The following is a 25,770-nucleotide window of genomic DNA, read 5'->3' on the forward strand; positions in this document are numbered from 1 at the left end:
ATTGGGGAATGTTGGGGAACCGTGTGTTTTTACAGGACCCATTAGTTCCATGTCAAGTCGTTTTCAATCTAGTTGTGGAGGGTGCAGCTCACTGGCCCACGTGGGAGTCAAACCGGCGACCTCGGTGTTAGGAGCACTGCGCTCCAAACACTGAGTAAACTGGCTGCCCGAATTGTTAAATTTGATAGGTGTAGTAATGGCATGATTTGTGTGTGTGTGTGTGTGTGTGTGTGTGTGTGTGTGTGTACCTTAAAAATTATTGCTTTGGGCCAGCCTGGTGGCTCAGGCGGTTAGAGCTCCATGCACCTAACTCCGAAGACTGCCGGTTCGATTCCCACATGGCCCAGTGGGCTCTCAACCACAAGGTTGTCAGTTCGATTCCTTGAGTCCCACAAGGGATGGTGGGCTGCACCCCCTGCAACTAGGAACGGCAGCTGGACCTGGACCTGAGCTGTGCCCGCCACAACTAAGACTGAAAGGACAACAACTTGACTTGGAAAAAAGTCCTGGAAGTACACAATGTTCCCCAATAAAAGTCCTGTTCCCCTTCCCCAATAAAATCTTTAAAAAAAAAAAAATTATTGCTTTGGCAGCATCATTGAAAATGTCAACACAGTGAAAAAGCAAACAACGGCTTAGTGTTATGAACATAATGATACTGGCGGACCTCCTGAAAGTGTCTCAGGGACTCCCAGAGCTCAGAGACCACACATTGAGAACTGCTGTCCTATAGAAACTTTGGCACATGTGAACCAGGAAACATATATCAAGAATGTTCCTAGCGGCATTGTTTGTAAAAGCAAAAAGCCTAGAAACAACCCACATTTTCATCAACGAGAGAAGGGACAAACTGTTGGTATATTCATGCAATGGTCTACCAACACAGCAGTGAATGTACTGGAGCTCTGCGAATGAGTCTGGATGAATTTCAGTGTCTTTTTTTTTTTTTAAGATATTCATTCGTAATTTATTTATTCATTTATTCAATTAGAATTTTTCAAATTAAACTCATTGGGGTGACAATGGGTGAAAATTACATAGGTTCAATCAGTGTCTTAATTTATAATCCACTTGAAGCAGAGTGTGAGACAAGTCGTTCCATACAAGAGTTTATTTAGGAGGTGATTCCAGGAACCAGAAATGTCGAGTGAGAAGAAAAGGGAGAAAAAACAATAAAATATGCGTTATTGAGCTGCTGATGACTGTGGGCTACTGTGCTCTTCCCACTGGGAACTGTCTGAAAAGCATGTAGAATACAGTTCAGAACTGTCCCCTCTATTGACTCCTGTCACCACAAGTTGATCCCCTAGGGTCAACTTTCCTGAACTCCTGGGCTGCCAGGCTTTGTAGAGAGCCTGAGCTGAATGAGCAAAGAGCTGCTGTGGCCTTTGGGGTGGCCTGATGGCAGCGTGTCTGCAAGTCTCACCTACTCTGAAATAGGGTGATCTGAGGGGACATGGTTTGGGCCACAGGACTCAGAAACGAATGCTGAGTGAAAAAAAAGGAAGTCAAGGAGAATTACGTACAATGTGCTCAAAACTACGTGAAAGCACATAATGCCTTGTTACAGATACAATTACGGACGCTATGAATATACCATTATGGATATAATGAAAGTTGTCAAAACAGGCAGGAAAGGGTTTATCACATGTTGGGAAACAGTAAGCAAATTTGCTTGTCAGAAAGCACACGTGAGGGTGCAGCTGGAGATAAAGGTAGTGAGTTAAAGAAGGCGGCTAATTGTGGGTGTCTTTGAAACCAATCTTCAATTTTACTCAGATTTGGAAAGTACATGAGAGTAAGCTTTTCAGAAAGGGTGTTTTAGGATCAAAACGTATAAAAGGGAATTTGTATGTACTTAGCTTGGGAGGGAAAGATTGCTGAGGGGCAAAGGTACCTCAAACCTGGTGGCACCCAGAAGTTCCCTCGCTTTTAGGGAGGCTCCTCTTAGCTCTGTTTCTTTATCAGGGGCAGACAGGCAGGGTGTGCCTTGTTTGTGTATAGGGACAGCGAGAAGGGAGTCTGTAGGACAGAGGGAGCCCCTGGCTGAGGGCTTCAGAAGTTAGAATAAAAAACGAAATTTCCCAGGCCCACCTCCAGAGCCCTTCCTGCGAAGTCTGCCTGATGTCTGATCTCCGTGAATGGACGGAGGGAGTGTTCCCAGCTTGGAGACCCCAGCTCTGCTGGTGAGGGACAAAGGGCCCCGATACCAAAGGTGGTAAGTTCTTCTTCCCCTCCCCTCTCTTCATTCTTTATAGTCTTTTGACTTTCTCAGGATCCTCAGGTTCATTGGAGAAACTAACCCCTTTCTCTTTATTCACAAGAACATTTTAAGGACAAAATGGGGCATTGGGAAATGAGCACAAAAGCAGACAAGTGACAAGGGGGCTGAATGGGTTTTGTCTAAAGACTCTCACTTAGCTGTTATTGTCATCATTAATTATTACAGCAAGCATTCATTTAGCCCTTACTATTAGCCAGGTCCTGTGCGGTGTGTTTTCAGACTGATCATTTGTAGATTTGCTGGGTCTTCTTAAGTTGCTTGGAGTTATCAAGGGAACTTCTGTTGCAATGTTTTTTCCTATGCCCAGAAGTAACCACTGTTTAATATATACATTCTTGTCTCTATTTCTAAGCATCTTCCCCCTACATTGTATCATACTATGGAGAGCTTTTTAATGTTATTGTTTGGGTTACAGTGAAAATTTCCCAGTGCTATTAAAGATTGTTCTTTCATGTGATTGTGAAATGCTATACAGTATTTCACTGCAAGAATGTACCACAAATAGTTAATCATTCCCGTTATAATGGACTTCTAGGTGGTTTTGAGTTTTTTCTTTTTGTAAATAACTTTGTGATGAGCACTGTCACCGTCAAAACCTTATGGACATCTTTATTTCAGCAGGATTCTTTTCTGGAAGTAAAATGACTGGATTAAAACTTTCGTGTGTTTATAAATCATCTGATACTCATTGCTACATTATCCTTGTGACAGTTGTTTACCAGTGGGCAAAAGAGTCAGTTTGTCCACATGTGTAGTAACTCTGGGTATTATTTTTTTCTAATATTTTATACTTTGAAGGAAGACAAATCATATCTAACTGTGGTTTTAATTTGCATTTCTCTGATGACTAGAGAGTAAAAATCCTACTTCTGATGTCATCCTCTCCTGGGTTTGTCTGCTCTGATGGTTGCTTTCCGTTAATCATAACTTGGTGATGTGCTTCAGGGAGATTCCCCTCCTAAAGCCACCTCAATTGCCCTCATTACACAAGAGTGACAATCTGATGGAAGGACTTCATTGGCTTTTTTATTTTTAGAATCTGGTGCAAATCATTTCACGTGTATTTTCTACAAATCCTCACTATAGCTTTACCTATGAGGTACGTACTATTACTAACTTCATTTCATGTGTGAGTGGAGGAGACTTGGAGGAGTAAACCAGCCTGGCTAAGGTCACACAGCTAGTTAATGGCAGAGTCAGCGCTTAATCCCAGGCTGACTCTAGAGCCCATCCTTCTGACCACTTAACAAACTATCTGAATCTAGGAAGATGGGTCCATGGTGAGTGGGGGTCCTCTTATTTGATTTCACACAGCTCTGATTCATTTTGGAGCTTTGTGTCACTCTGGGCATGTCTACTCAGGATGTGTTTCAAAAGCACCTTCTAACTCAGGATTTGGGGGTTTGGGGTAACTCCAGGGGATCCTGGGCCCTGCCTACGTCCATCTCCAATGATAATTGATAAGGTAGAGAGCTTTTCTCATTTACCTAACTTCGGTTATTCAGTTTCTGACTAGCTGGCAAACTGTAGGAAAGTGGGTGGGATAGAGACAAAAAAACAAAAACAAAAACATCTGTAATCCTAACCTCACTGTCTCCTAGTGTTATGTGGCCATTTGTAACACTGGGACATTAGAAGAGTGTGTTATATACATCATGATTCAAAAACAAAAACAACCCTTCAACCAGTGTGCTGTTTGCCACAAGAAAAACAGAACTGGAAATGTGTTCAAAGCTTAAATCCATCTTCAATTTCCTAACCTCTCTTTGACAGCCCTACCTCTTCCAAGTCCCATCTTTGCCCTATTCCAAGACCTTCAGGGACCTGGCCTGATGACTTCTACAGAAACCCTCCTCTTGGGAAAGTATTTGAAATCTTGGAGAGATGTTAAAAGATATTGTCTCTTCCTTGAGTGTTTTTACATTTAAACTTCTTCCCCAAAGGTGGCATGAAAGATTTGTTTCCTGCTATAGGAATTCCAGGCAGTCAAGTCAATGGGGAAAGATTTTATAGTTGGGAATCCTTTAGGGTCTCCCTGTGGTTAATGCATGTAGGGCCCCACACCTCCCAGGGATAACTGTCCTCTTTTAGTTTGGTAACAATTAAGGGCAAGAATAGTACAATTATCGAACACTTGTTCTGCTGGGCATTTGTGGCAAGTGCTTTTCAAGCAGTATCTCCTTGAACCCTCACAGTCACATGTGAAGAAGGTTTCCGCTTGATAGATTAAGACCTGGAGGCCCGCCTGCAGATGTTATTTAACACAGAAATAGTACATGCTGAGCTGAGATTGAACCCAGGTCTTTCTAACTCCAGACCTGAGTTTGTGGGATCAGTGCCTTCGTGATGAAATGGAGGGACCTCACTGCCTTGGTTTTTTTGTTTCTCAAGAGTCAAACTGGAAAGGGTGTCAGGGAAGAGCTCCAGGCTACATTGAGGGGGCAAGATTGGTTTGTAACAGACACTTCCCAAGTCTGGCCTGGGACACTAAATGCAAAAAGAAGCCAGTGCTCTGGTGTTTACCAGGTTAGTTCCGGGTGTAAGTTCTCACTCTTCCAGACTCCTCCCTATGCCTTCTATGTCACACCAGTGTCTCACCCTCAGTCCTCACCTCATCTCCACCATCGTCCTCTCTCATGGCATTTATAGACTTACCCATGATGCCAGCCTGCGGGTTGAGTACTTGCCTCCTTCAGTCCTCACAATCATCCTGCAAGGAGTCAGTTAGTATGCCCATTTTAAAGATGGAGAAACAGAGTTTGAGAGAAGTTAAGTCACAATGTCACACGGCGGTGAATAACAAAGCTGGGACTTGAACCCTGGTCTATGTGATTCCAGAACGAATGCTGTGTATGCAGCCTCCATCTCCGTCCCACCTCCTAGGCTGTACACTTTCTCACATCAAGCTCACCAATCCTCTCTGGCGTCTGTCTCCCTGTGTCTGGCCTCTTAGTTCGGATGGAGAGGGCAAGGTCCTCTGACTCCTGGCTCTCCAGCTGCCTCATCACACTCGTCTGCCTCCAGCTGCCCATGCACGTGTCAGGTAGGAGTTCCTGAACCTCTTTTCCCTGCCTGGGACATCTGACCAAGGAATCCCAAGAATAAGTAGCTCTGGCCAGAGGCCTTATTTCTTCTTGGGTTCTGTTCTTCCCCTAATCCTTTCCAATGCCCTTACCAGGCTCTCTCTTTCCCCAAGATATCCCCTTCTTCCTCCCTTGCCAAGTTCTCGCTCTCCCACCCCTCCCAGATGGCGTTGTCCCTTTTTGTCTGCACTGCAGGGGACCTCAGCAAGTTCCACCTTGCCCCGCTAGGGGGCACAGCCGAGCTGCTCTGCCCTGTATCCTCGTGGCCGTCCACGACGCTCACGGAGGTGTGGTGGCTGCGGTCCCCGCCCCCCGGACGCTCCCAGGTGGTTCACCTGTTCCAGGATGGGAAAGACCGAGAGGAAGATGTAATGCCGGAATATAAGGGGAGGACGGAGATGGCGAGAGACGACCAAGAGGGAAATATCACACTGAAGATCCATCACGTCCGGCTGGAGGACAAAGGACTATACCGATGTCAGGTCCAGATTGGAAACCGGAGTCGAGAGGGCACCGTAACCCTACAGGTTGCAGGTTAGTTAAGTTTAAAAGGGACTGACTTATGGAATGCCATTACTGGCAGGGGTGGATTTGGAAAGGTATTAGGATGCAGCCAGAGACTGTCTGTCTTACCGCTTTGGGAAGCGCTTGGGAGAGCGGAGGTGGGGAGAGGGTAGGCATTCAAATGCCATTAGCAGCCACCCACCGCCCTCACCCCACCACTGCTCCCCAGGGGGCCTGTGGGGTGGAGAAGAGGGCTCTGGCAGGGGACCCCTGCGTTGCTGATGCCCTGCCATGTGGCCCTCCTTTCCAGTTCTAGGCTCTGCCCCTTACATTCACGTGAAGGGCTACAACGCTGGATGGATCCAGCTGGTGTGCAGATCGGTGGGATGGTTCCCAAAGCCGTGGGCCCAATGGAGAGACCCTCAAGGCAGGGTGCTTCCGTCCGAGCTGGAGGCCTACTCCCCAGACGACGCTGGCCTCTTCCAAACAGCGCTGTCCAGCAGAGTCAGGGACAGCGCTGTGGGCAACGTGTCCTGTACGGTCCGCAGCACGGCGCTCGGCCAAGAGAAGACCGCAGCCATGCTCATAGCAGGTAAACGCTGCGGCGGAGAACAGGTGTGAAGTCCTTTGTGGTTCCAGAGGAAACTCATACCCTCGTGGAAACTTTATAAAGAATTTTTTAATTTTTCAAATGCTAAGAATGACACGTTTATTGTAGAAAACTTGAAAAGCATGCAGAACGTTTTAAAGAAACAAACAAACAAAAAAAATGGCCTATGACCTTATAAACTAGAGAGAATCACTGCTACCTAAACTAACATTTTGGGGTATTTCTTTCAAGAGTCTTGCATTCATACATCTCTGAGTGTTATGTATATGTCTTCTTCTGCGTAGGGTTTTTTTCCCCCCCTTTCTACTTACAATGTCATGAGCATTTTTTACCCATGTCGTTAAGTAGTTCTCTGCAACATGATTTTGAAATACTGTGAAACACATAGTATTTCATTGTGAGGTTATAGCATAATAAAATTAATCAAAGCCCTATTTCTGGACATCAGAATGGTTTCCATGTTTCCTCTAATTAATGGTGCAGTGGACATCTTTGCATATATTTCGGGAAGTGATTCTGATTATTTTCTTAGAATGCGTTTTTAGAAGTAGAATTAATGGATCGGAGGATTGTGAACTTTTTAAAGACCCTAGAAACATGGAACTATGTGGCAAGGAGGGTGGTTTTAGAGCCAAGAATTGTAGAGTGTGGCCTGGGGTCCCAGGTCGGGAGGGGTCATGGACCTCTGCTAATCCTTTCCTTCTTTTCTCTTTCTGTCCCCCTCCCTTCTCACTACTACCTCTGCCTCTCACTAGTGCTAAACGCTTTACATCCTCCTTTCTTTAAATCTCCCAACAACCCAGTGGGACAGAGATTATTATCACTCCCGTTTTGCAGATGGCAAACCAGGCTCGGAGAAGCTCTGTGTTCTGCCTAGGGTCTCACAGTGGATGAGTGAGCACTCACTTGCAGCTCAGGCTCTTCACCACTTGTGTTAGTACCTCCTCTGTTCTTTTTTTCTTCTCTATTTCTTCTTTCCTTTCTCCTTTCTCTCCTGCCTAGGTGTTAGGCCTGCTGCTATAGCCCCCATGTAAGTATTAATAGTTTTGCCCCTGCTGATAGGGCTCAGGGCAAAGGGGTTGCTGTTCGACAGCAGAGTGGGGACAGAGTGAGGCAGGTGGTGCTCACGAGAAGACTACAGGTGATTACTGAGGAGGCACCTCCAATTCTCCAAAGAAGCTGGATCATTTTTCCATTGAATTACAGGGCAGGATGAGGTTGTGATTAAGAAGCTGAGTTTAACCGATTGTCTTGAAACCACTCCTGAGAGATGACCATCTTACTTTAAAGTCATACCTGGGTCATCCAGGGTTTGAGTTACTGAGAGAGACAAAAAATCTCACCCATCTTGGCTGGAGGTCTCTCCCTAGTGGTGATGGAGACAATGGATGTGCCTGAGCCATCACCCACCTGAGCGGGACCCTTGGCCTGGGAGAAGCGCTGAGATGCCTCCTGAGAATGGTCATTGGTGGTTTTGTTTCAGCCCCACCTCCAGAGAGGGTCTCCTCCACCGTAGTGGCGCTGGCTATGATCCTGCCTCTCCTGGGGCTTCTCATAGTGATGGGCATTTGCATCATCTGGAAGCAAAGAAAAGCAAAAGGTAACTACGTGGTAAGGGAGCCTGGCTTGGAAGGAAGTGAGACTGGCTTTTCTAGAAAAAGGCTGGGAGGAAGGAGACATCGAAGTAATGGTTATTCATAGGTGGGAGACTGCAAGTTGGCTGGGAGAAAACTGGGAGAGCCACGCTCTGGGGACTCATATTGCAGAAAGGATCAAAGAAAGTGCAGAAAGCCCCTGGGAAGATCTGTGAATTCTCATCTTTTGCACAATTCAAAATAATTGATCGTGCCAGTCTTTTAATTAATTAGGAAATCCAGTTTTACCCACTGGATAAACATGGTTGCATTTCACAGGATCTCAGGGTTGCACAGCACCTTGAAAGACACATATTCCAACACTTCTTTCCCCCTCATGGTTTGAAGACCCTTTTAATACTCTCCAATCATCACACACCCACAGTGACAAGGAGCAAAGTCCTATTCAGGCAGTTTGTTGTCCCTGGACAACTCCACCTGTTAGAAAAAGCCCCTCCTTAAGCTGAGCTGACATCTCTCTCTCGCTCCTCCTTCCAGAGAAGCTTCTCTATGAACAGGTGATGGAGGTAGGTAAGTGTCCTGGAATGCATGGGGATTTTTCTCTGTTTTGCTCATTTTTGTGTGTCCTCAGAGCCCACTAATCTAAATTTTGTAACTGAAAAATACCAATATCTGCTGTCCTTGGTGGCAGCATTGTGTGTGTGTGGGGGGTCTCTACCTGCCGTTTGGTCTTTGCTGACTCTTATAATAGTTTGCCTTCCAGTATGTTTGGTGATTTTTGTCTGTGAACTCATTGCTTGATCTTATTCTGTGGGAGTTGTGTAGGCCTAATAGGGTTGGGTGGGGGCGAGCTTTTATTCATTCAACAAATAATTGATAATTGTCTACTAAGTGCCCTGGACTGTAATAGATGCTGGGGACACAATGGTGAGTAAAAGCGGATACAGCTTTTGCCGTTCTGGAGCTTTCAGTCCAGTCAGGGAGGTATACACAACTAAATGTCAAACTACGACTATACAAATGGAAATTCTGGGGGCTATGAAGATGATGACCAAGGTTCAGGGACAGGAGAGTGATAGAGGGAAAGTGATGTTTGATCTGGTGGACAGGCAGGCGCGGGGAAGAGGGAACAGAAAACCATCCTCAGCAAAAGGAACAGCTTGAGAAAGAAACACAGTGCAGGAGAGAGGGGAAAGGTGACAGGGGACGAAGCTGCAGAGTTAGGCAGGGGCCAGGCCGTGTGAGGTCTTGTAGAGCACGTGAAGGATTTTGGGCCTTCACCTCAGGGCGGTGGTAGAGCAGCGAGCAGGGATATCCTGATTGCCGTCATGCTTCGAAAGGCTCTCTCTGGCTCTCGTCTGAGAAGAGACCAGAAGGAGCAAGACAGGATGTGGGGGCAGTTTGGGGCGCTATGTATGTTATCCAGATGAGGGCCTGGATCAGGGAGGAGGTGGAGGTGATAGAGGTGGACAGGTTCAAGAGCAGGAGAAATCAGTTTGCATCAGCGCCCTTCAAGGTCATGGCACAGAATCTTACGTTCTTTTACTTTTCTTCCTCTCTAGAAAATCTTCTCTCAGACCATGCAAAAGAAAAAGGTAATTAATTATATGTATAGAATAAGGGGTAGGGAACAAATAACATATTCTTTCTCCTTCCACATAAATGCTGACAGTCCATTATTATCCATACATTATATATGTATACACACATCTCCTCCATTAGTATTACTGGAGTTTATCTTTCAATATGAAGAGGCGATAGGGTTGGTGGCAGTGGGTGAGGGGATGGTCATAGTAAAAACTGATAGGTCTGGATTGTCATGAGCTCCCTTCCTCAGCTGCACCAATCATCTAAAAAGAAGGTCTATGTTGTATTTAAAAATATATGAATATGCTCACGTGTGATGTATGAGAATCTCAAGGATCCATAGAGCCTCTGCATTGAGAGAGGCAGTGTTATACAATGGGAACATCACAGGCGACACCTGGCTCAGATCATCTGCCACTTACTGACCTTGATAAGTTACATTGTTGCTCTGAGGTTTGGTTTCCTCATCTGTAAAATGGGATTAATAAATCCCTTCACCCGATTGCTTTCAGGATTAAAAGAGACAACTTAAAAAAAGAAAAAACAACTCCTATTAGAGTGTCTGGAATTCCTTTCCCTTATTGCCATTTTGTCTTCATTAATTGAATGTTTGCTCTGGGCCACGAAGGGTAAAAGACACCTAGGGTACAAACAAAGAGGCAGAGCTCTCTCTTTTGAAAGTCTAGCAGGGAAGGCAAGTCACTGGCTCAGAAATGGTTCCACATGCAATGATTCTGGCATCTCCTCTCTTCCTCCGTTATATCTCTAACTAGCGGGTGAACGTGTGGGGGTACACATCGCAGGGACACTGTGGCTGTTCTGTCCAAGAGCAGAAGATACAGTGGTACAGTGGTGAAGGCCTCTGACTAGGAGTCAGACAGACTTGGGCTTGAAGCCTACTGCCTTGGTGACTTATTAATTGGATGGCCTGGGCAAATTTCCATATCCCTCTGAGCCTCCGACCATCGCTCTGTAGAATGGGAATAATAATTATATGCACCTCACACTGTTGAGGGTCAGTGCCTACCTCGTGACAACAGGACATAGTAAATGGAAGCTATTGGTAGTGGGAATGGTAAAAAATAAACCATAAGCTCCTACTCAGCTTCATTGCCCCAATGCCCAATGTCTAACACATGTCCAGCCCTTGACACAAGGCCCTGGCGGTGGACTCAAATGTGTAACTTCAGTGATCTGGCAGAAACAATGCTGAGGGAAAATGGTGGCCAACTGGTCCCTCCAGAGAAGCCACAAGTACTCTTCTGAAGGATATGAAGCATACTCATCCATCCCCAAACCTTCTGGAATCCCCTACTCTGTGAATCTCTCCACAGAACTTCAGGGGAGTTGCTGCGGAGAATAATAAAGCCGTGTCAACAAGTCAATGCCAGGCCGTTAGCTAGTTTTCACTACAGATATTATAAACAGTAGGTTATAAAAGGGCAGTAAGGCATACACTTATGTGCACACAGTTACAAACCTACAGAAACACTCATGCAGACAGCAGAAGTGAAACCAGGCAAAAATGGAAAAGGAGAGAGGAACCACAGACCTGGGCAGTCTGGTCATCGGGAAAGTTGCACAAACACCACTGGATTTCCCCGTCTGCCCTTTGGTAGATATGACTGGACTAGGGGCTGATGGGAACATCATCCTTTCCATTATGGGTGGGAGCAATGGAGTGGTAAGATGAGCCTTCCTAGGCTCAGGGATAAAGCAGAGCTTCTGCTCACTCGTGCCTCTTTCTCTGTTTTTCAGGAAGGCTCCATAAAGCCCTCAGTAAGTTCTGCTTCTCATCTGTGGCACCAGCCTCCATCAGCAGACATCTTTGCTTTGGGATGGGGGTCTCAGTTTCACTTCCCTGGGCAGAGGAGAGGGGGCTCGGGTACTTCTAGCCATGGGGTTGGGGAATTCTTGGCTCTCAAAAGCCTCTTTTCTCAAATATTCCCTGGTCCTGTTTCCCACACAACTCTTACCTAGTCTCTAAATGGGAAACGTTTAACCAAGAAGAGATGTAGCTCCCGTAGGTGAATCCATCTGGAAGACCCCTTTAGCAGCAGGCATGATATTCCCCTAGGTGGGGCCTAAAGTGTATGGATCCTCATTAAATGGAACATGTGGAGTAGTGCTTCTCCACCAACCCACGTACGAGAACCTCTTTATAATAAAAACGAATCTTCAGACATATGACATGTCTATTTTGTTTTACATTGAGGAAACATACATAAGGAAATCTTACAGAAATTCAGTGATGTTTTCAATGAACTGATATTCTCTCACAACATCTACATACTTTTATGTTGCCATTACCTAGATACGTGAGATGTGTTATTTATTTGGTCTGCAGATCAGGTTTGGCTCACTTAGGAATTTGCTGGCCCTCTGCGATATCGCTGGTGACTTCGGGGCTCACAGCTGGGAGCCATTGCTATTGCAAGCACTGTCATGGGGTATTGCTAGTGAGGATCTGACATGGGAATTTGGTTGGGATGGGTGTGGAGCATTATAGGGATGTGAAAGCCCTTGTTCTCATTTGTCACATGGTTTTTATTCTTTAGAGAAACTCCGGAGTGAACTGAGTAAGTTTCCTATGTTCTTATAACTTCCATGCCAACTTCTCGCCCATTGATTCTATATTTCCAGTGATAGCTCACACCGCTTGTTTCTTTTTCTATAGAGTTGAAAAGAGCTGCAGCCAACTCAGGTGAGATGCACTGTCCCAATACTTGATCCCCACCCTCTGGGAGTTCTCCATTTCTCCATCACTTTAATAGTCCCTTTAATGTCTTTCAGGCTGGAGAAGGGCCCGGTTGCACTTTGGTAAGTGACACCAGTCGAATCAATCCACATTTCAGAGCCCAGTGCTCTGTTCCTTTGGAATGCAGACTACCTCTCTTTATTTTTATCAACTCTGTAGATTGGCTTAGCACATTTTAAAAAATCTTTGTGAGTTTTTTTTTGGGGGGGAGGGGGTCACATTTCGATTTAGAAAATGTCTCTTTTAGAGCACTGATAAATAATCAGTTTGATTTTCTTATGGGTTTTCTATGATTTTTCCTAAGTGGTATTTCTTCTCAGTGACTTGTCTGCTCCTGTCCTATTGTGGCTACTTTTTGATTTGTGAGGATTCTTTCTATGTAAAGTGTGGAAACTCTCTGTCCTATTTGTCACAAATTATTTTTCTGATTTCCTCATTTGCATTTTAATTTCCTTGTATTATTTTTATGATATATCAGTGTTTTATTTTTATGTAGTCAAATTTATTAATCTTTTCCTGTGTAGTCTCCTCCGTGCTTGCAGGTTTGGGAAGTCCTTCTTATCCCACAATTGGGTAAATGCCCGGTGCTCCCATCTCTGTCTACACATCTGCCACGTTCTTCTTTCTCTGCTGATCAGTTTTCTTGCTGGTTAGTTCTTCCCTTCTCAGAGAAGAAGGGAATGTGTGTAGACTACAACAGGTTTCGTAGTTTTATTCTAAAAGATTTGCACATCTCTCTTTCAATTTATTCCTAAATAGATTGCATTTTGTTGCTGCTGTTTGTACATGATCTGTTATTTTCACTGCTTTGGGGTCCTTATCAATTTTCCAAGCTGCTCACCCCGCTTTTGTGCCCACCGTCTTCCTTTAGGCAGGTACAGTAGAAATGGTGGGGAGGCCACTGGAGGACAGCACACCAGGTCACCTTGGTTTGAATTCTGAGAACTCGCAAACCTGCCTCACACTTATGGTCGGGCTTCAGCCCACCACCTTGGCAGAGTACGCATTTCATGGATTTAACTCTCCAAAAGAGCCTGTTTTCTGTACTGGGAAGGAGGGAGACCCACTGTGACCTTCCTAATCCACAATTTTAAGGAATACTCCTTCTCTCTCTCTATTAACATTTAAAAATAATAATTATAAGCAGTAATTTTGGCTAACAAACTGAGCATCACACACTCACCGTCTCATGCATTAGTTCATCAGATGTGCACAATAGTTCTACAATACAGGTGCTGCTGGTTTTCCCATTTTACAGATTAAAAACCTAAGGTTTGGAGATGAATAACAAGCCCAAGGTCACATAACTAGCATGTGGCAGAGGTGCGACTGAAACTTCCAGTGTGGCTTCTGGGTCTAACATCAGAGCTGATGTTTATTATCACACATTAGATTCCTTTGGGGAAGACAAAAGCAGTATTTCCTAAGGATTAAGGCAGCTTCATAGACAGATGAAAAACTTTCTCCGCTTTTACTTTACACACAACCAGGAGATCGAGAAAGCAGAAAACACTTTTCTTTGGTTCTCCTACATATGAGGGAGGAGGGGACCATGAACTGAAAAAGTGCCAATGACAGGGGTTGCAGACCCAGAGATATTTTTTTCCCTCCAAAGCTACCCAAAGATCTTGGAAGACATAGCCTTCCCAAGCCTCACCTCTCTGTGCCTCTCTGCAGTGGCGGTGACCCTGGACCCTGACACAGCGCATCCCAAACTCCTCCTGTCTGAGGACGGCAGGAGTGTGACGCTTGGAGACAGAAGACAGCCTGTGCCTGACAATCCCCAGAGATTTGATTTCGTCGTCAGCGTCCTGGGCGCCGAGTACTTCATGGATGGTTGTCACTACTGGGAGGTGTACGTGGGAAACAAGACCAAATGGATTCTGGGGGTGTGTAGTGAGTCAGTGAGCAGGAAGGGGAAGGTCACCGCCTCTCCCGCCAACGGACACTGGCTTGTGCGACTGAGTCGTGGGAATGAGTACGAAGCTCTCACGTCCCCGCAGACTTCCTTCCGCCTGAAAGAGCCTCCGCGCTGTGTGGGGATTTTCCTGGATTACGAAGCAGGCGTCATCTCTTTCTACAATGTGACCAATCAGTCTCACATCTTTACTTTCACCCACACGTTCTCTGGCCCCCTTCGCCCTTTCTTTGAACCTTGCCTTCATGATGGAGGGAAAAATACAGCACCTTTAGTCATCTGTTCAGAACTCCAGAAACCGGAGGAACCAACTGTCCCCAAGCCAGAAGAAAAAAGCCATGCTAATGGAGATATGGCCCTGAAGGTGGACTCTTCCTTACTGCCCCCTCCGGCACCGGAGCTTCCCCCGCTCAAAGACATGATCCAGTCCTGGCCTTCTGATATGGGCCCAGCCCTCCAGGGGCTCGAGTTTCCTCCTTTTTAGGGAGGTGCCTTATTACTTGCTCCCCTGACCATCTAGTCCATTGTTCTGGATTTCAGTGTCCTGGGCCGACGTCAGATTCTGGAACATCTCATCTCTTTCCCCTAAATCCATTACCCTTTTGTGGTTTCTATTCGTATCACCTTTCCCCAGGGCTCAGTTCTAAATAAATCCTATCTCCTTCTGGGGATTTGAAGTTCCCATTGCCCTGGAAGAATTTTTGAAAACCAAATGAACAACCAGATTGGGTTTAGGTGGTGATGTTGAATGTGGGTCACTGAGCTCCAAGGGTTCTCCAATCAAGGGGCTATTTAGAAGGACTTCATCCTGCACCTGGGCTTTTAGTTGCAAAGTTACAGGGCCCGGTGCCTAACCCCTTGCTTATCTCTTCAAGAATTGCTTTTCTCCTTTTCTTAGTTCAGGCCTCTAGCCCCCTAAGCCAGTGTTTTAAAAGTAAACATGTTTTGGATCACACACTCTTCTTTCTTCCTTCTGGAATATAGGGTGGGGTGGGCCAGAGGGGTAAAACATGCCATCCTTTTATATTTCCTTGATGCTGTTTACAACATAGCTTGGTGACACCCAGAGCTAACGCACATGTTTTCAAAGCTAATTTACCTGTTGATAACCAGGTACAGGGACATTAAATGTGGAAGCTGTGATCCTGAAAAGCCTCAGGAGCAGAATCAGGGACCTAGGAAGCACAGCTTGAAACACAGCAGCCCAGCTGTGTGTGGCCTTGAAAAGACAGCCATGGATGAGTTAGTCTATTGCGCTGGCCCTTTTGAATACTCGCCTGGGATTCTGAGAGGCCCAGATAAAAAAGTAGCAGTTTTAACCACCAGTGTGGATTGTTTTTTTCCACAAGGCATTGTACTGGAAGACTTGACTTCTTGTGTAGCAAACAGACTCTTAGATCAGACAGTATTGCTTTTAAATAGGAAGTTGATAGATCAGGTGTGAAGATAAAATAATGAATCTGATTTTTTGGTGTGGATTGCAGAAAGAAGCCTAGTCACTTTCAAGTCACATCACATATGTGATCTGGCCTCTTTTTGGAGATATTGACTATCAGTTTGCAGATGGTTACTCGGTTCTACCCAACAGAAACTGGATCTTTCTCTCTCTCACAAGTTTTCTCTGTCACTGTATTAGTCCGGGTTCTCCAGAGAAACAGAATCTATATCTATATCTATATCTATATCTATACCCATCTCTATCTCTATCATCTCTATCTATCTCTATCTATCTATCTATATATAAAGAGAGAGATTTGGAGAGAGAGAGAGAGAGAGAGAGAGAGAGAGAGAGAGAGAGAGAGAGATTATAAGGAATTGGCTCATGTGATTATGGAGGCTGGCAAGTCCCAAGACCTGCAGGGTTAGTCAGCAACTTGGAAAGCCAATGGTTTATCTCCTGTCTGAGTCTGGAAGGCCCAAGACCTAGGAGAGCCTATGGTGTAATTGCAGGTTGAAGGCTGACCGGCTCGAGACCCAGGAAGAACCAATATTTCAGTTTGAGTTTGAAGGTAGGAAAAAAGTGGATGTTCCCATCTGAAGGCTGTCAAGCAGGAAGAATTTTCTCTTACAAGGGGAAGGGTCAGCTTTTTTGTTCTATTGAGACCTTTAGCTGATTGGATGAAGCCCACCCACATTAGGGAGGGCAGTCTACTTTACTCACGCTAATGATTTAAACGTTAATCTCATCCAAAAATACCGTTACAGGAACACCAAGAATAACGTTTGACCAAATATCTGGGCACCTTGAGGCCAAGAAAAGTTGACACAAAAAATTCACCACCACAGTGCCCAACTGGAATTTCTTTTTCCTTTGTACAGTTTTCCTTTGTACAGTTCTTAAATAAAAGTTTGGTATTCTTTGTTTGGCATGTTGTTATTTTCATCGTGAGTGAGAAGTTGTAGGAAAAGGCTTTGGGCTGGTAAGAGAAAAACGCATTATGGGATTGATTTCCTGACAGCTTTGAATCTACCCAAGCAAGCTTTAACCACAGTTAAAAATAAAGCCACAGTTAAATTTCTGAGTCTGTCTCAGCATTTTATTTAAATCAATTTATAAACTTATAGTGTATGTGGGGTATTTATATTTCACTCATCCATATTCAGTTTCAAACATATTTTCCTGAATATCACAATCTTAAAACTAACTTACGTTTTCTCTCTGGTTGCACCTAAGAGAACTTACCAACAGGAGAGAGACCTGACATTTGTAGAGGCAGAAGCTTGATATATGTTAACTCATTCAATCCTTACCACAATTCTGCCAGGGATTTTATAGGGGAGAAAAATGGTGCTACAAATGGCTAGGTAGTAGAATTGGGATTATAAATCTGGGTTATCTAGCTCTGAAGACAATACACTCTGCACTGAAATACCGTGCAGATTTGAGAAGTCTATAGAATTTTAGCCTACCTATTCATTTAGACTTTTTTTAAAAAGTGAAACCTGGAAAAGAAAATCCTAATCCTGGATATGCATTAGTAGTCTTGTTCAGTCAGGATTTATGAATGACCAGTCAGGTTTAACTACAGACGACTTGGAAAAAGCCCTGTACCGGGTTGTTGGGAGACCTGGAGGTGGCTCCTCGGATAGGGAACGTTTAGCTTCTCAGACGAGTGGAATCGGATTAGCTGATCGTTAAACTCCTTTCCAGTTCTACAATCCTTTGACTTCAAATTATGAAGTTCTGTGAACCTCGAGTGAGGCACGGGACTCTAGGCTTCGTGGGATGACTACAGGATCAACAAGCCACCAACTCAAAGTAAAGAAGAAACTCTGACTTCGTGACCCATTGGAGGTCATGTACGTTAGCTCTATCTATCGTACAACTTCCCTGCACGTTGGGCTTTTAACGCTGAAGCGCAGAAGGAAATTTGACGACTTTAGGAGGAAACCCAATCTCCACCTCTGGTTTCCTAACTTCGCATATTTCTCCGTCTACGATCTTCCTCAGGACTACAACTCCCAGCAGGCCACGACTGGGCTCAAAGCTTATTGACGGTCCTGCCCGGATTTCTTCCGTTGTGGCAGCTAGAGCAGCCAATGGAAAGGAAAGACAATTCTGAGAAACCAATCCTGGAGAGGCAGGGCGGATCCTATCTGGGTTCCGGCTCCGGCTCCTCCCCCGGCCCACCGCGGCGGCGCTGTCCCTGACCGAGCGGCGGGAGCGAGGTGGGTCCGGGCTGGGCCCGAGGTCGCGGGGGTAGGAGGACACGACTTCGCGGGGAACCTGAATCTGGCCCCTTCCCTCTCTTTGAGGAGCCAGAGGCTATTGTTTTGCTCCTCATAGGCAGTCGTGGCAAATGGGGCCCTGTGATTCCCACCGCTCCGATCCCTGTACCCCTCTCCCGGCCCGCGCGCCAGGCTGCTGGCCCCAGCCCTTACCCTCCGGTCTTTCTCCTGTTGGCCTTTAAGTACTCCAGCTCCGCTGCCACTGACCACACCTTTGGGGTCAGACCCTCCTCTCCCACTCCCCTGGTCCCAAGCCCACCGGCTACTCAATCCAGCTCCTGCCCTCCAGAACGCTTGTACCCTCGGACTCCGCCATAGGCTACCCCCCACCCACAACACACAAGCCAGCCTTTTGGGCCCCGGTCCCCTGGGACCTCTGATTGCAGCGTTTGCGCCCTATCTCCTGACCACCTTCTTGGACCTCTGACTCCTTTGGTCCTCCTCTATCTCTGACCCATTATCCTGCCCTCCTATACAATTCCCTCTTCTTCAACACCTTAGCTCTTTCCAAGCTCCTCTACTCCCGTCCTCCCACCAGTTCTTTACTTGATTCTAAAGAACCCGAACTTTGGCTCTTCAGATCAACTTCAAACTTGATCTCTTCCCTCTATCCCAGGCCTTTGGCCTTCAGCTTCTGACTAGCCCCATCTTCTTGGCTATTTTTCAGACCTAGCCCCTTCTCCACTGCCTGAATCCCTTCCACCCTTGGTTTTCCTTGTATCTTTGAGCCTCCTGGGAACACAAGCCAGGTGGGCTCCTTTCTCCCCCAAATCTCTGAAATGTGAAATGAAAGTGCTTCTGTCTGTCTCTGTCTTCTCAGTAGATAGTGGGTTTCCCATCTCTGTGAGTCCCAATCTTGCACACCTATCCTGCAAGTCCTAGCTTGAATACCACCTTTTCCACGAAGCTGCTCATCCCTGATCTCTTTAAGGAGACATGCCAGTGTCATCTGAACTCCAGTGGCACTGTTCCTTCCTTCCTTCCTTCTTTCTTTCTTTCTTCCTTCCTTCCTCTTTCTCTCCCTCCTTCCTTCCCTCTCTTCCTCCCTCTCTGTTCCCCCAATACTAGTGTAGTGGATAAAAGCACTGGTTTTGGAGTGATGGACGTAGGTCCCATTTCTGCCACTCACTTGCTGTGTGCCCTTAGGCAAGTTACAATTTCTCTGAGCCTCAGTTTTTCATCTCTAAAATAAGTTATGAGAATGAAATGAGATGATTCGTTTATGCTGCATAGTCCAGGGCCTAGCACTTGGTGTGAACTTAAAAAATGTTACCTATTATTGTTATTGGTTCCCGTGTAATGTGCTAGGTGAGTACGAGGCTCTCAGGAGTGGGTACAAAGGTGACTAAGGCACAGTCCTGTCCCCCCAGAACTTAACCTTCTACTGTACAACAGTTTCTGGAGTTCACGGCCTGTGTCACTGCACTGTACAATAAGCTTGAGGGTGGTAACCACAATTCTAAATCAGCTCTTATTTTGACCCAGCATTCAGCCCTGGGTAGAGTCAGAGCTTGGTAAAGTATAGGTTCTCAGAATAAGGATTGGAAGTGAATGGAGGCTGTGTAGCTCATTGCTTGGAGCCCTAGGTGGAGTGGCCATGGGCAGGGAGTGAATTAAGATCATATTCACTCATACATTCAAAACAACATTTGAGCACTGGGCCTTATGCTAGGGAGAGATTACCAAAACGACCCAGTCCCTGCCTTCAAGTGGCTTATAAACTACTAGTGGAAACAGACATGTAAACAGATCATTGCAAATCACTAGAAAAGCAAGTACGAGATTCTGTGACGGCATAAAGGAGGAAGTGGGCAGGAATCAAGAGGTGGCTGAGGGCAATGGGTGAGAATGGACACAAGCAAGCATGAAGCGGGTTCTGAGATAGGCCTAGCCTTCATTTATTCAACTCATTCAACACATACTTATTACGGATCTATGCTATCTGACTGCTGCTACTCTAGAAGTTTGGGTTACATTAGTGAAGAAAACAAAGACACTGGCCCTCGTGGGCCTTATGGTTTAAAAGGGGAAGACAGACAATAAAGTAACAGACGTAATAAGTACATGGAATGTTAGAAGCGAGCAGCAGGAGGACAGAGTGTGGGAGGGATTTGTAATTTTGAAAAGGATGGTCAGGAAACAGTGAATATTGTTTCCGACATTTACTTGCATATTTGAAAGTGAAGCAAGCCTGTTATTTTTCACATTGCTTATTTAGATTCTACAAGAAACTAATGGATTGGTAAACTATAGCTTGCCTCCTTTTGTTTTAAGTAAAATTTTATTGGGACATAGCCACACTCATTTGTTTATGGATTGTCTTTGGCTGCTTTTGCAATACAACAGCAGAGTTGAGTAGTTGCAACAGAGATCCTATGGCCCCAAATAGTTATTAAATATTTACTGTCTGGCCTTTACAGAAAAAGTTTGCTGACCTCCACTTCTTAGAGATTTGAGGCTCTGTTCGTATTTCACAATTTAGATTATATACAGTCTTGTACCATGTTTTAATTAAAACATTTTTTTCCGTAACAAGATCACAAAAAGGATCTTTTTCATTCTTGTATTCTCTGTAGGGCCGGGATATAGTGTCTTTGACAACTGTGATAGCAGCTGTCATTTGCTGAATGACTAGTGTGTGCCACACACTACACTGAGCATGTTTTAGGCATTTCCTCTAACACAAAGTCCTGCAGTGTAGGTACATCTCACGATTTCAGTGATGTGGGAGTTGAGGCTCAGAGTGGTTGAATAAGTTGCAGAGTTATGAAGACAGTATGTGTCACACGTGGGTTATAACCCTAAATGTAGTCAGTGCCCGTGTTGCTGTTTTCCAAAAGCACTTGCTGACGTGAAGGAATTCCCAATCTTTCATTTTCTATCATCAGTGTCCTGTGATAGTCTGTGCTGCCCGCCCTCATCCCTTTGTTCATTTCCCTCTGTACAGTATCTTCACCGGCCCACTCGGCCTTGTGGAATGTAATTCTTCAAGGCCCGGAGGAAACACCACGCTGTCCTCTTATCAGAAGTACTTTTTTCTTCCCCTCATTCCCTGTCCTTGGCTGTAGGACCTCAAAGGAGTCTGTGGAGCTTAGCAAGCATTTACTGATGCTTGCATTGGTAGGCCTTGTGCTGGGCAGTGTGTGCATGTGTAGCTATGTGGGACGGGGAGTGTGGTTGGTGTGTCTGTGTGTCTGTGTACATGGCATGGGAGCATGTGGCTGTGTATGTGTGTAAGATTGTATGTGGTGTGATAGTATAGCTGTGTGTGTGTATGGTGTGTGATTGTGTAGCTGTGTATGTGTTTGTATGTGGGAGGACTGTCTGGTGTACATGTGTGCTGTGTGTGCTGTGACAGTGCATATGTGTCTGTGTGGCTGTGTGTGAGTGGTATGAGAATGGCTGAATGTGTCTGGTGTGTGAGTACGGCTATGTGTGTGATGTGAGTGTGTGTGTGTGATGCAAGTGTGTGTGTGTGTGCCTGTGGCTGTGGATGGTGTTTGCGAGTGGAAGTGTATGTTGACCAGTCACAACAGATTGCAATAGGTCTTGGAGGGCTCCGATGTTAACCCTTTAGTTGCTGGATTGTGTTGAGGTCGGAGGAAGGGGACGGGAGAGGAGGTTGGTAGAACTCTTAAGAGGATTCAGAGCTGGGTCTTGTAAACAACTAGGAGAGCCTCAATAATTACAGGTTCTGTTATGTTCATTTTGAAAGCAGGCAATTAGATGGATGCTTTTAAGGAAGACTTTTCAAAAAAGATTAAACATCAAAAGAGTTTCAGTTAACTTACAGAAAAACTGAACTCATGTACCAATATCATCTATTGGTAGTGGACAAAGCAGTGCCTTCTTTTTGTTCTGGTTTGGTAGCTTTAAATATCTGTGGAAGTTTGTCACTTGAAAGTTAGTAGGTAAAGCCATTCTATGCAAGTATTCCAGTTAATTGAGGCTATTTCTGATGGATGGTTCCATGGGAAAGGTATATACCCCTTCAAATAGAACAAAAGTTTCCCTGTGGTCTGGCCTGACCCAAGGATTAAAGGTGTTGGCCATTTGTGTTCATTCTCAGGGTTCAGAGATGGGCAGTGAGAAGGAGCAGGATCCAGAACAGCACCTGCCTGAGGAAGGGGAACGGGGTAAGCCTTGGCGAGTGGATGACTCAGAGGGTTTGCAGATCCCCGATGGCGAGAAAGAGCCTGGGCAAGAGAGCCAGTCACAGGGGCCACAAGGGATCCAACCAAAAAAGCCATGGCAGAAAGTCACTGTCCCTGCTGGAGAGCCAGGGGACCCCATTGCTCATCCAAGACCCGAGGCCGATGAGAAGCCATTTATATGTGCCCAGTGTGGCAAAACCTTCAATAATACCTCCAACCTGAGAACACACCAGCGGATTCACACTGGCGAGAAACCTTACAAGTGTTCTGAATGTGGCAAGAGCTTCTCCAGAAGCTCCAACCGCATCCGGCATGAGCGGATCCACCTGGAAGAGAAGCACTACAAATGTCCCAAGTGTCAGGAGAGCTTTCGGCGGCGCTCGGATCTCACCACGCACCAGCAAGATCACCTGGGCAAGCGGCCATACCGCTGTGACATCTGTGGCAAGAGCTTTAGCCAGAGTGCCACGCTGGCCGTGCATCACCGGACCCACTTTGAGCCGGCGCCCTACATCTGCTGTGAGTGCGGGAAGAGCTTCAGCAACAGCTCCAGCTTTGGGGTGCACCACCGCACTCACACAGGCGAGAGGCCTTATGAGTGCGCCGAATGTGGGCGGACCTTCAGCGATATCTCCAACTTTGGAGCACACCAGAGGACCCACAGAGGGGAGAAGCCCTACCGGTGCACTCTGTGTGGGAAACACTTCTCCCGGAGCTCCAATCTCATCCGCCACCAGAAAACTCACATGGGAGAGCAGGCTGGGAAAGATTCCAGCTGAAGGAGAGTGAGGGAGAGAGAGACCCGACCTAGTGTAGGAAGATCATTAGGATCCGCTGCTGGCCCCTTGACCTCAAGCCCTTCATTCCACTTTGGAGAATGGTTTCCTGTTGCCTGTGAAGCCAGGATCTCCGGGAAGTTCTGCAAAGGGACTCTGAGTAAAAATCCTTGCCCCTTTCCAGGCCAATTTTTTGCCTTGGAAAAGTCAGAGGATTCAGTCTTGGCTTCGTCTCCTTGGGGTGAAAGAGAAATTGGATAGGCCTAGTAATGCCCCTGTCATTAGGGTGACTGTCCTGGCCTTTGAGGAAGTGCCTGTAAGATGGGCATCACTGTCTGAGGTCCTCCAAGGTACATATGAACTGCTTAGGGCGCACTGCAGTGGCCTGCTCGTTCCCATCTGCTGTGCCCCAACTGGGCTGGGAGGTGCAGCCTTCCCAGAGGAAGGGGCCTCCTTGGCCTGGAGAGGAAGACTGAAGTCCTGCCTTAGGAATGAAAGGGAAACCCTCAGGGAGCCATGATCCAGGGACCTTCACACTCCCGGTGTTTGTGACTCGTTATCCCCACCCCAACCTGCATCTGTTCCCCAAATGATTAGCAGTAAAACCCTTCAATGAAAAGGACCTGTGTACTTATTTGGGGGCATCAAAGAAGTGGGGAGTTGGGGAGATGGTCTCTCTGCAGTGACTCTGGAAGGAAGTTGAATTTCAAGAAAGATAGAGTGGTGGTTGCTCTGAAGAGCAAAGGAAAGCAGGCTGAGTCTCCGGGCCTCAGAAGGGAGGAGGAAGGAAAGGAAGTAACATTCATTGAGCATCCACTGTATAATCTTCCATAGATTCTACCGGTCACGTTTACATTCTTCATTTCATTTAGTTGTGACAGCAACCCTCAAGGGAATACGATGAGGAAACAAGTGAGGTAAGGTGAAGCCACTTGCTGTGAAGTCACACAGCAGGTATGTGGTTGAGGTCAGCCTTGGGCCTCCCTTGATTCTGAGCTGATGCTCTTTTCACTACATTCACCTTGCTGACTTCTGAAGGAGCCACTTAGGGGCTGGGCTGGGACCACGTGACTGCCTGGAGGTGGGAGCTATCATGGCCTCTTGATGGGGCCCTGGACCATTTGTTCTGTGGGAAGTCAGTGCCAACCTTTTCAGCTTTATTAACAGCGCTAATTCTGTGCCTAGGAAAAATGACAGTGGCAGGGAGTAGGGGGTGAAGGGTGGCATAAGATGAAGAAATCATGAGAGTCTTTGCCCTAGTAGCAATAGTTTAGGTCCCAAGTGTGGCACAGCTTGGCAGGAATCATGCCTGGCTTCCTGCCGTGGTTTAGGCCTGGCTCCACATGGCAGATTGCAGTGTTTTCTGCCCGGAAGTTTTGTGTTCACCCAGATTTCCTCTAACAAATACAAAAGACACCTCTCTCCTTGTCAATCTGGGGTCCTGCTCCTCCAGAGTGAGGGGCCCTCTTCATTTGGAGCTAACGGACAGAATGTGAATCTGGCACCAGGCTTGGAACTGATACCCCCATGACCTGACCTTTCACGTGGGACCTGCACCCACACAGGAATGGACGTGCCAGGAGCTTTACATTCTTCATTTTACTGGATTCTCGTAACAACCCTGTGAAGTTAGAATTATCCACATTTGGCAGTTGCAGAAACAGGTTGATAGAAAGTGACTTGCCCAAGATTACATGGTAGATAAATGGCAAGGTCAAGAACTGAACCTTCTGTCCAAATCCAAATCCTGTATTTTATTCAACTATAAAAGTCTTCCCAAATGGTTCCCTGACATTTGTAGGACACTTTACAGTTTAAAAACCACTTTTATTTCACATACATTTTCAACTCCTTGAAAATCTCCAAAATATTTTAAACTACAGTCACCCAAACTTACATGTATGAATTCCCACATGCCCTAATAATAAAAGTCACCATCTATCAAACATCTTCTGAGCACCAGTTATTGCACACCTGTTACCTTTGATCTCCATAACTATCCTGCAAGCCAGCACTATCCCCATTTTCAAGATAAGAAAATTCTGAGAGGTTAAATGACCTGACCTATGACTGAGCTGGGATCCAAACCAGGTATGTCTGATTCCAAGGCCGTGCCCTTCATTATACCCATGACTGAGCTAGATCAGCTGGTCTCCTGTTAGTCTGGGGAGCGTGGTATCATTATCCTTCCAGACCTAGAGCCTTAGTGACAACTACTGTGATTTTTTGGGGGTCTCTGCTACCAGTAAGACCGAGGACCAATGTACCAGGCACCTGCTTTGATCATGGGACATACTTGCTGGCTAATCTCATTTGCCCTTTTTTGACCAAATTCATAGGCTAGGGATTTTGTGTTGTTTGGACTAGTCTTGACTAGTCCATTTATTCACTCTGTGACTTCCTTTTTTGTTAACTTCCTTTACTTTCTCCTTCATTCTCTTTCCCCCTTCCCCTTCTCCCTCTTCACTCCTCCTTTTTCCTTCTTCCCTTCTTCCTTACTTTCCTTCCTTCCTCCCCGCCCCAACTCCGTCCTAGCTACTAGGAATATTGACAATGAAGAAGACGTGGCTCCTACGTTCTCTGAGTGCAGGAGATTGGCACATAAACCCGGCGTACCAGTGCAGGATGATGGCTGTCATTACAGTTGTTCCCAGTGTTCTGTAGGGGCCCTGTGGAGGGTCTGAACCTGGCCCATCCTGGACATGGGGGCCCAGAAGTGAATAAAACTTCTTCCTACAAGGAAACCAGAGGAAAAGAAACTTCCACCTGAAC

At 46.0% G+C, this 25,770-nt stretch overlaps 2 protein-coding genes across 8 annotated transcripts; both read left to right on the forward strand.

Annotated features, from left to right (window-relative positions):
• The first annotated feature begins 1,984 nt into the window (after nucleotides 1-1,984).
• ERMAP (erythroblast membrane associated protein (Scianna blood group)) lies at nucleotides 1,985-16,038 on the forward strand. 6 transcript variants are annotated; one of them, XM_033115723.1, is made up of 12 exons: nucleotides 1,985-2,218; nucleotides 5,123-5,327; nucleotides 5,563-5,901; nucleotides 6,182-6,463; nucleotides 7,965-8,081; nucleotides 8,614-8,646; nucleotides 9,639-9,671; nucleotides 11,422-11,442; nucleotides 12,222-12,242; nucleotides 12,341-12,367; nucleotides 12,457-12,483; nucleotides 14,099-16,038. In XM_033115723.1, exons 2-12 carry the CDS (start codon nucleotides 5,243-5,245, stop codon nucleotides 14,821-14,823), a joined length of 1,710 nt encoding a protein of 569 aa, XP_032971614.1. In that variant the 5' UTR covers nucleotides 1,985-2,218; nucleotides 5,123-5,242; the 3' UTR covers nucleotides 14,824-16,038. The 6 variants fall into 6 exon arrangements, with proteins under 6 accessions (XP_032971614.1, XP_032971616.1, XP_032971617.1 ...); XM_033115725.1 differs by having other exon boundaries at nucleotides 5,168-5,327; XM_033115726.1 differs by having other exon boundaries at nucleotides 5,238-5,327; nucleotides 5,532-5,901.
• A 1,891-nt stretch (nucleotides 16,039-17,929) lies between these two features.
• Nucleotides 17,930-24,930, forward strand: ZNF691 (zinc finger protein 691). Of its 2 annotated transcripts, XM_033113167.1 has the most exons (3): nucleotides 17,987-18,008; nucleotides 20,645-21,096; nucleotides 22,138-24,930. In XM_033113167.1, the coding sequence occupies exon 3, from the start codon at nucleotides 22,147-22,149 to the stop codon at nucleotides 22,999-23,001; it is 855 nt and encodes a 284-aa protein (XP_032969058.1). In that variant the 5' UTR covers nucleotides 17,987-18,008; nucleotides 20,645-21,096; nucleotides 22,138-22,146; the 3' UTR covers nucleotides 23,002-24,930. The 2 variants fall into 2 exon arrangements, with proteins under 2 accessions (XP_032969057.1, XP_032969058.1); XM_033113166.1 differs by lacking the exon at nucleotides 20,645-21,096 and having other exon boundaries at nucleotides 17,930-18,008; nucleotides 22,138-23,617.
• The last annotated feature ends 840 nt before the right edge of the window (nucleotides 24,931-25,770 follow it).

Source organism: Rhinolophus ferrumequinum, chromosome 9, assembly GCF_004115265.2.
Source record: "Rhinolophus ferrumequinum isolate MPI-CBG mRhiFer1 chromosome 9, mRhiFer1_v1.p, whole genome shotgun sequence".
Classification (NCBI taxonomy): domain Eukaryota; kingdom Metazoa; phylum Chordata; class Mammalia; order Chiroptera; family Rhinolophidae; genus Rhinolophus; species Rhinolophus ferrumequinum.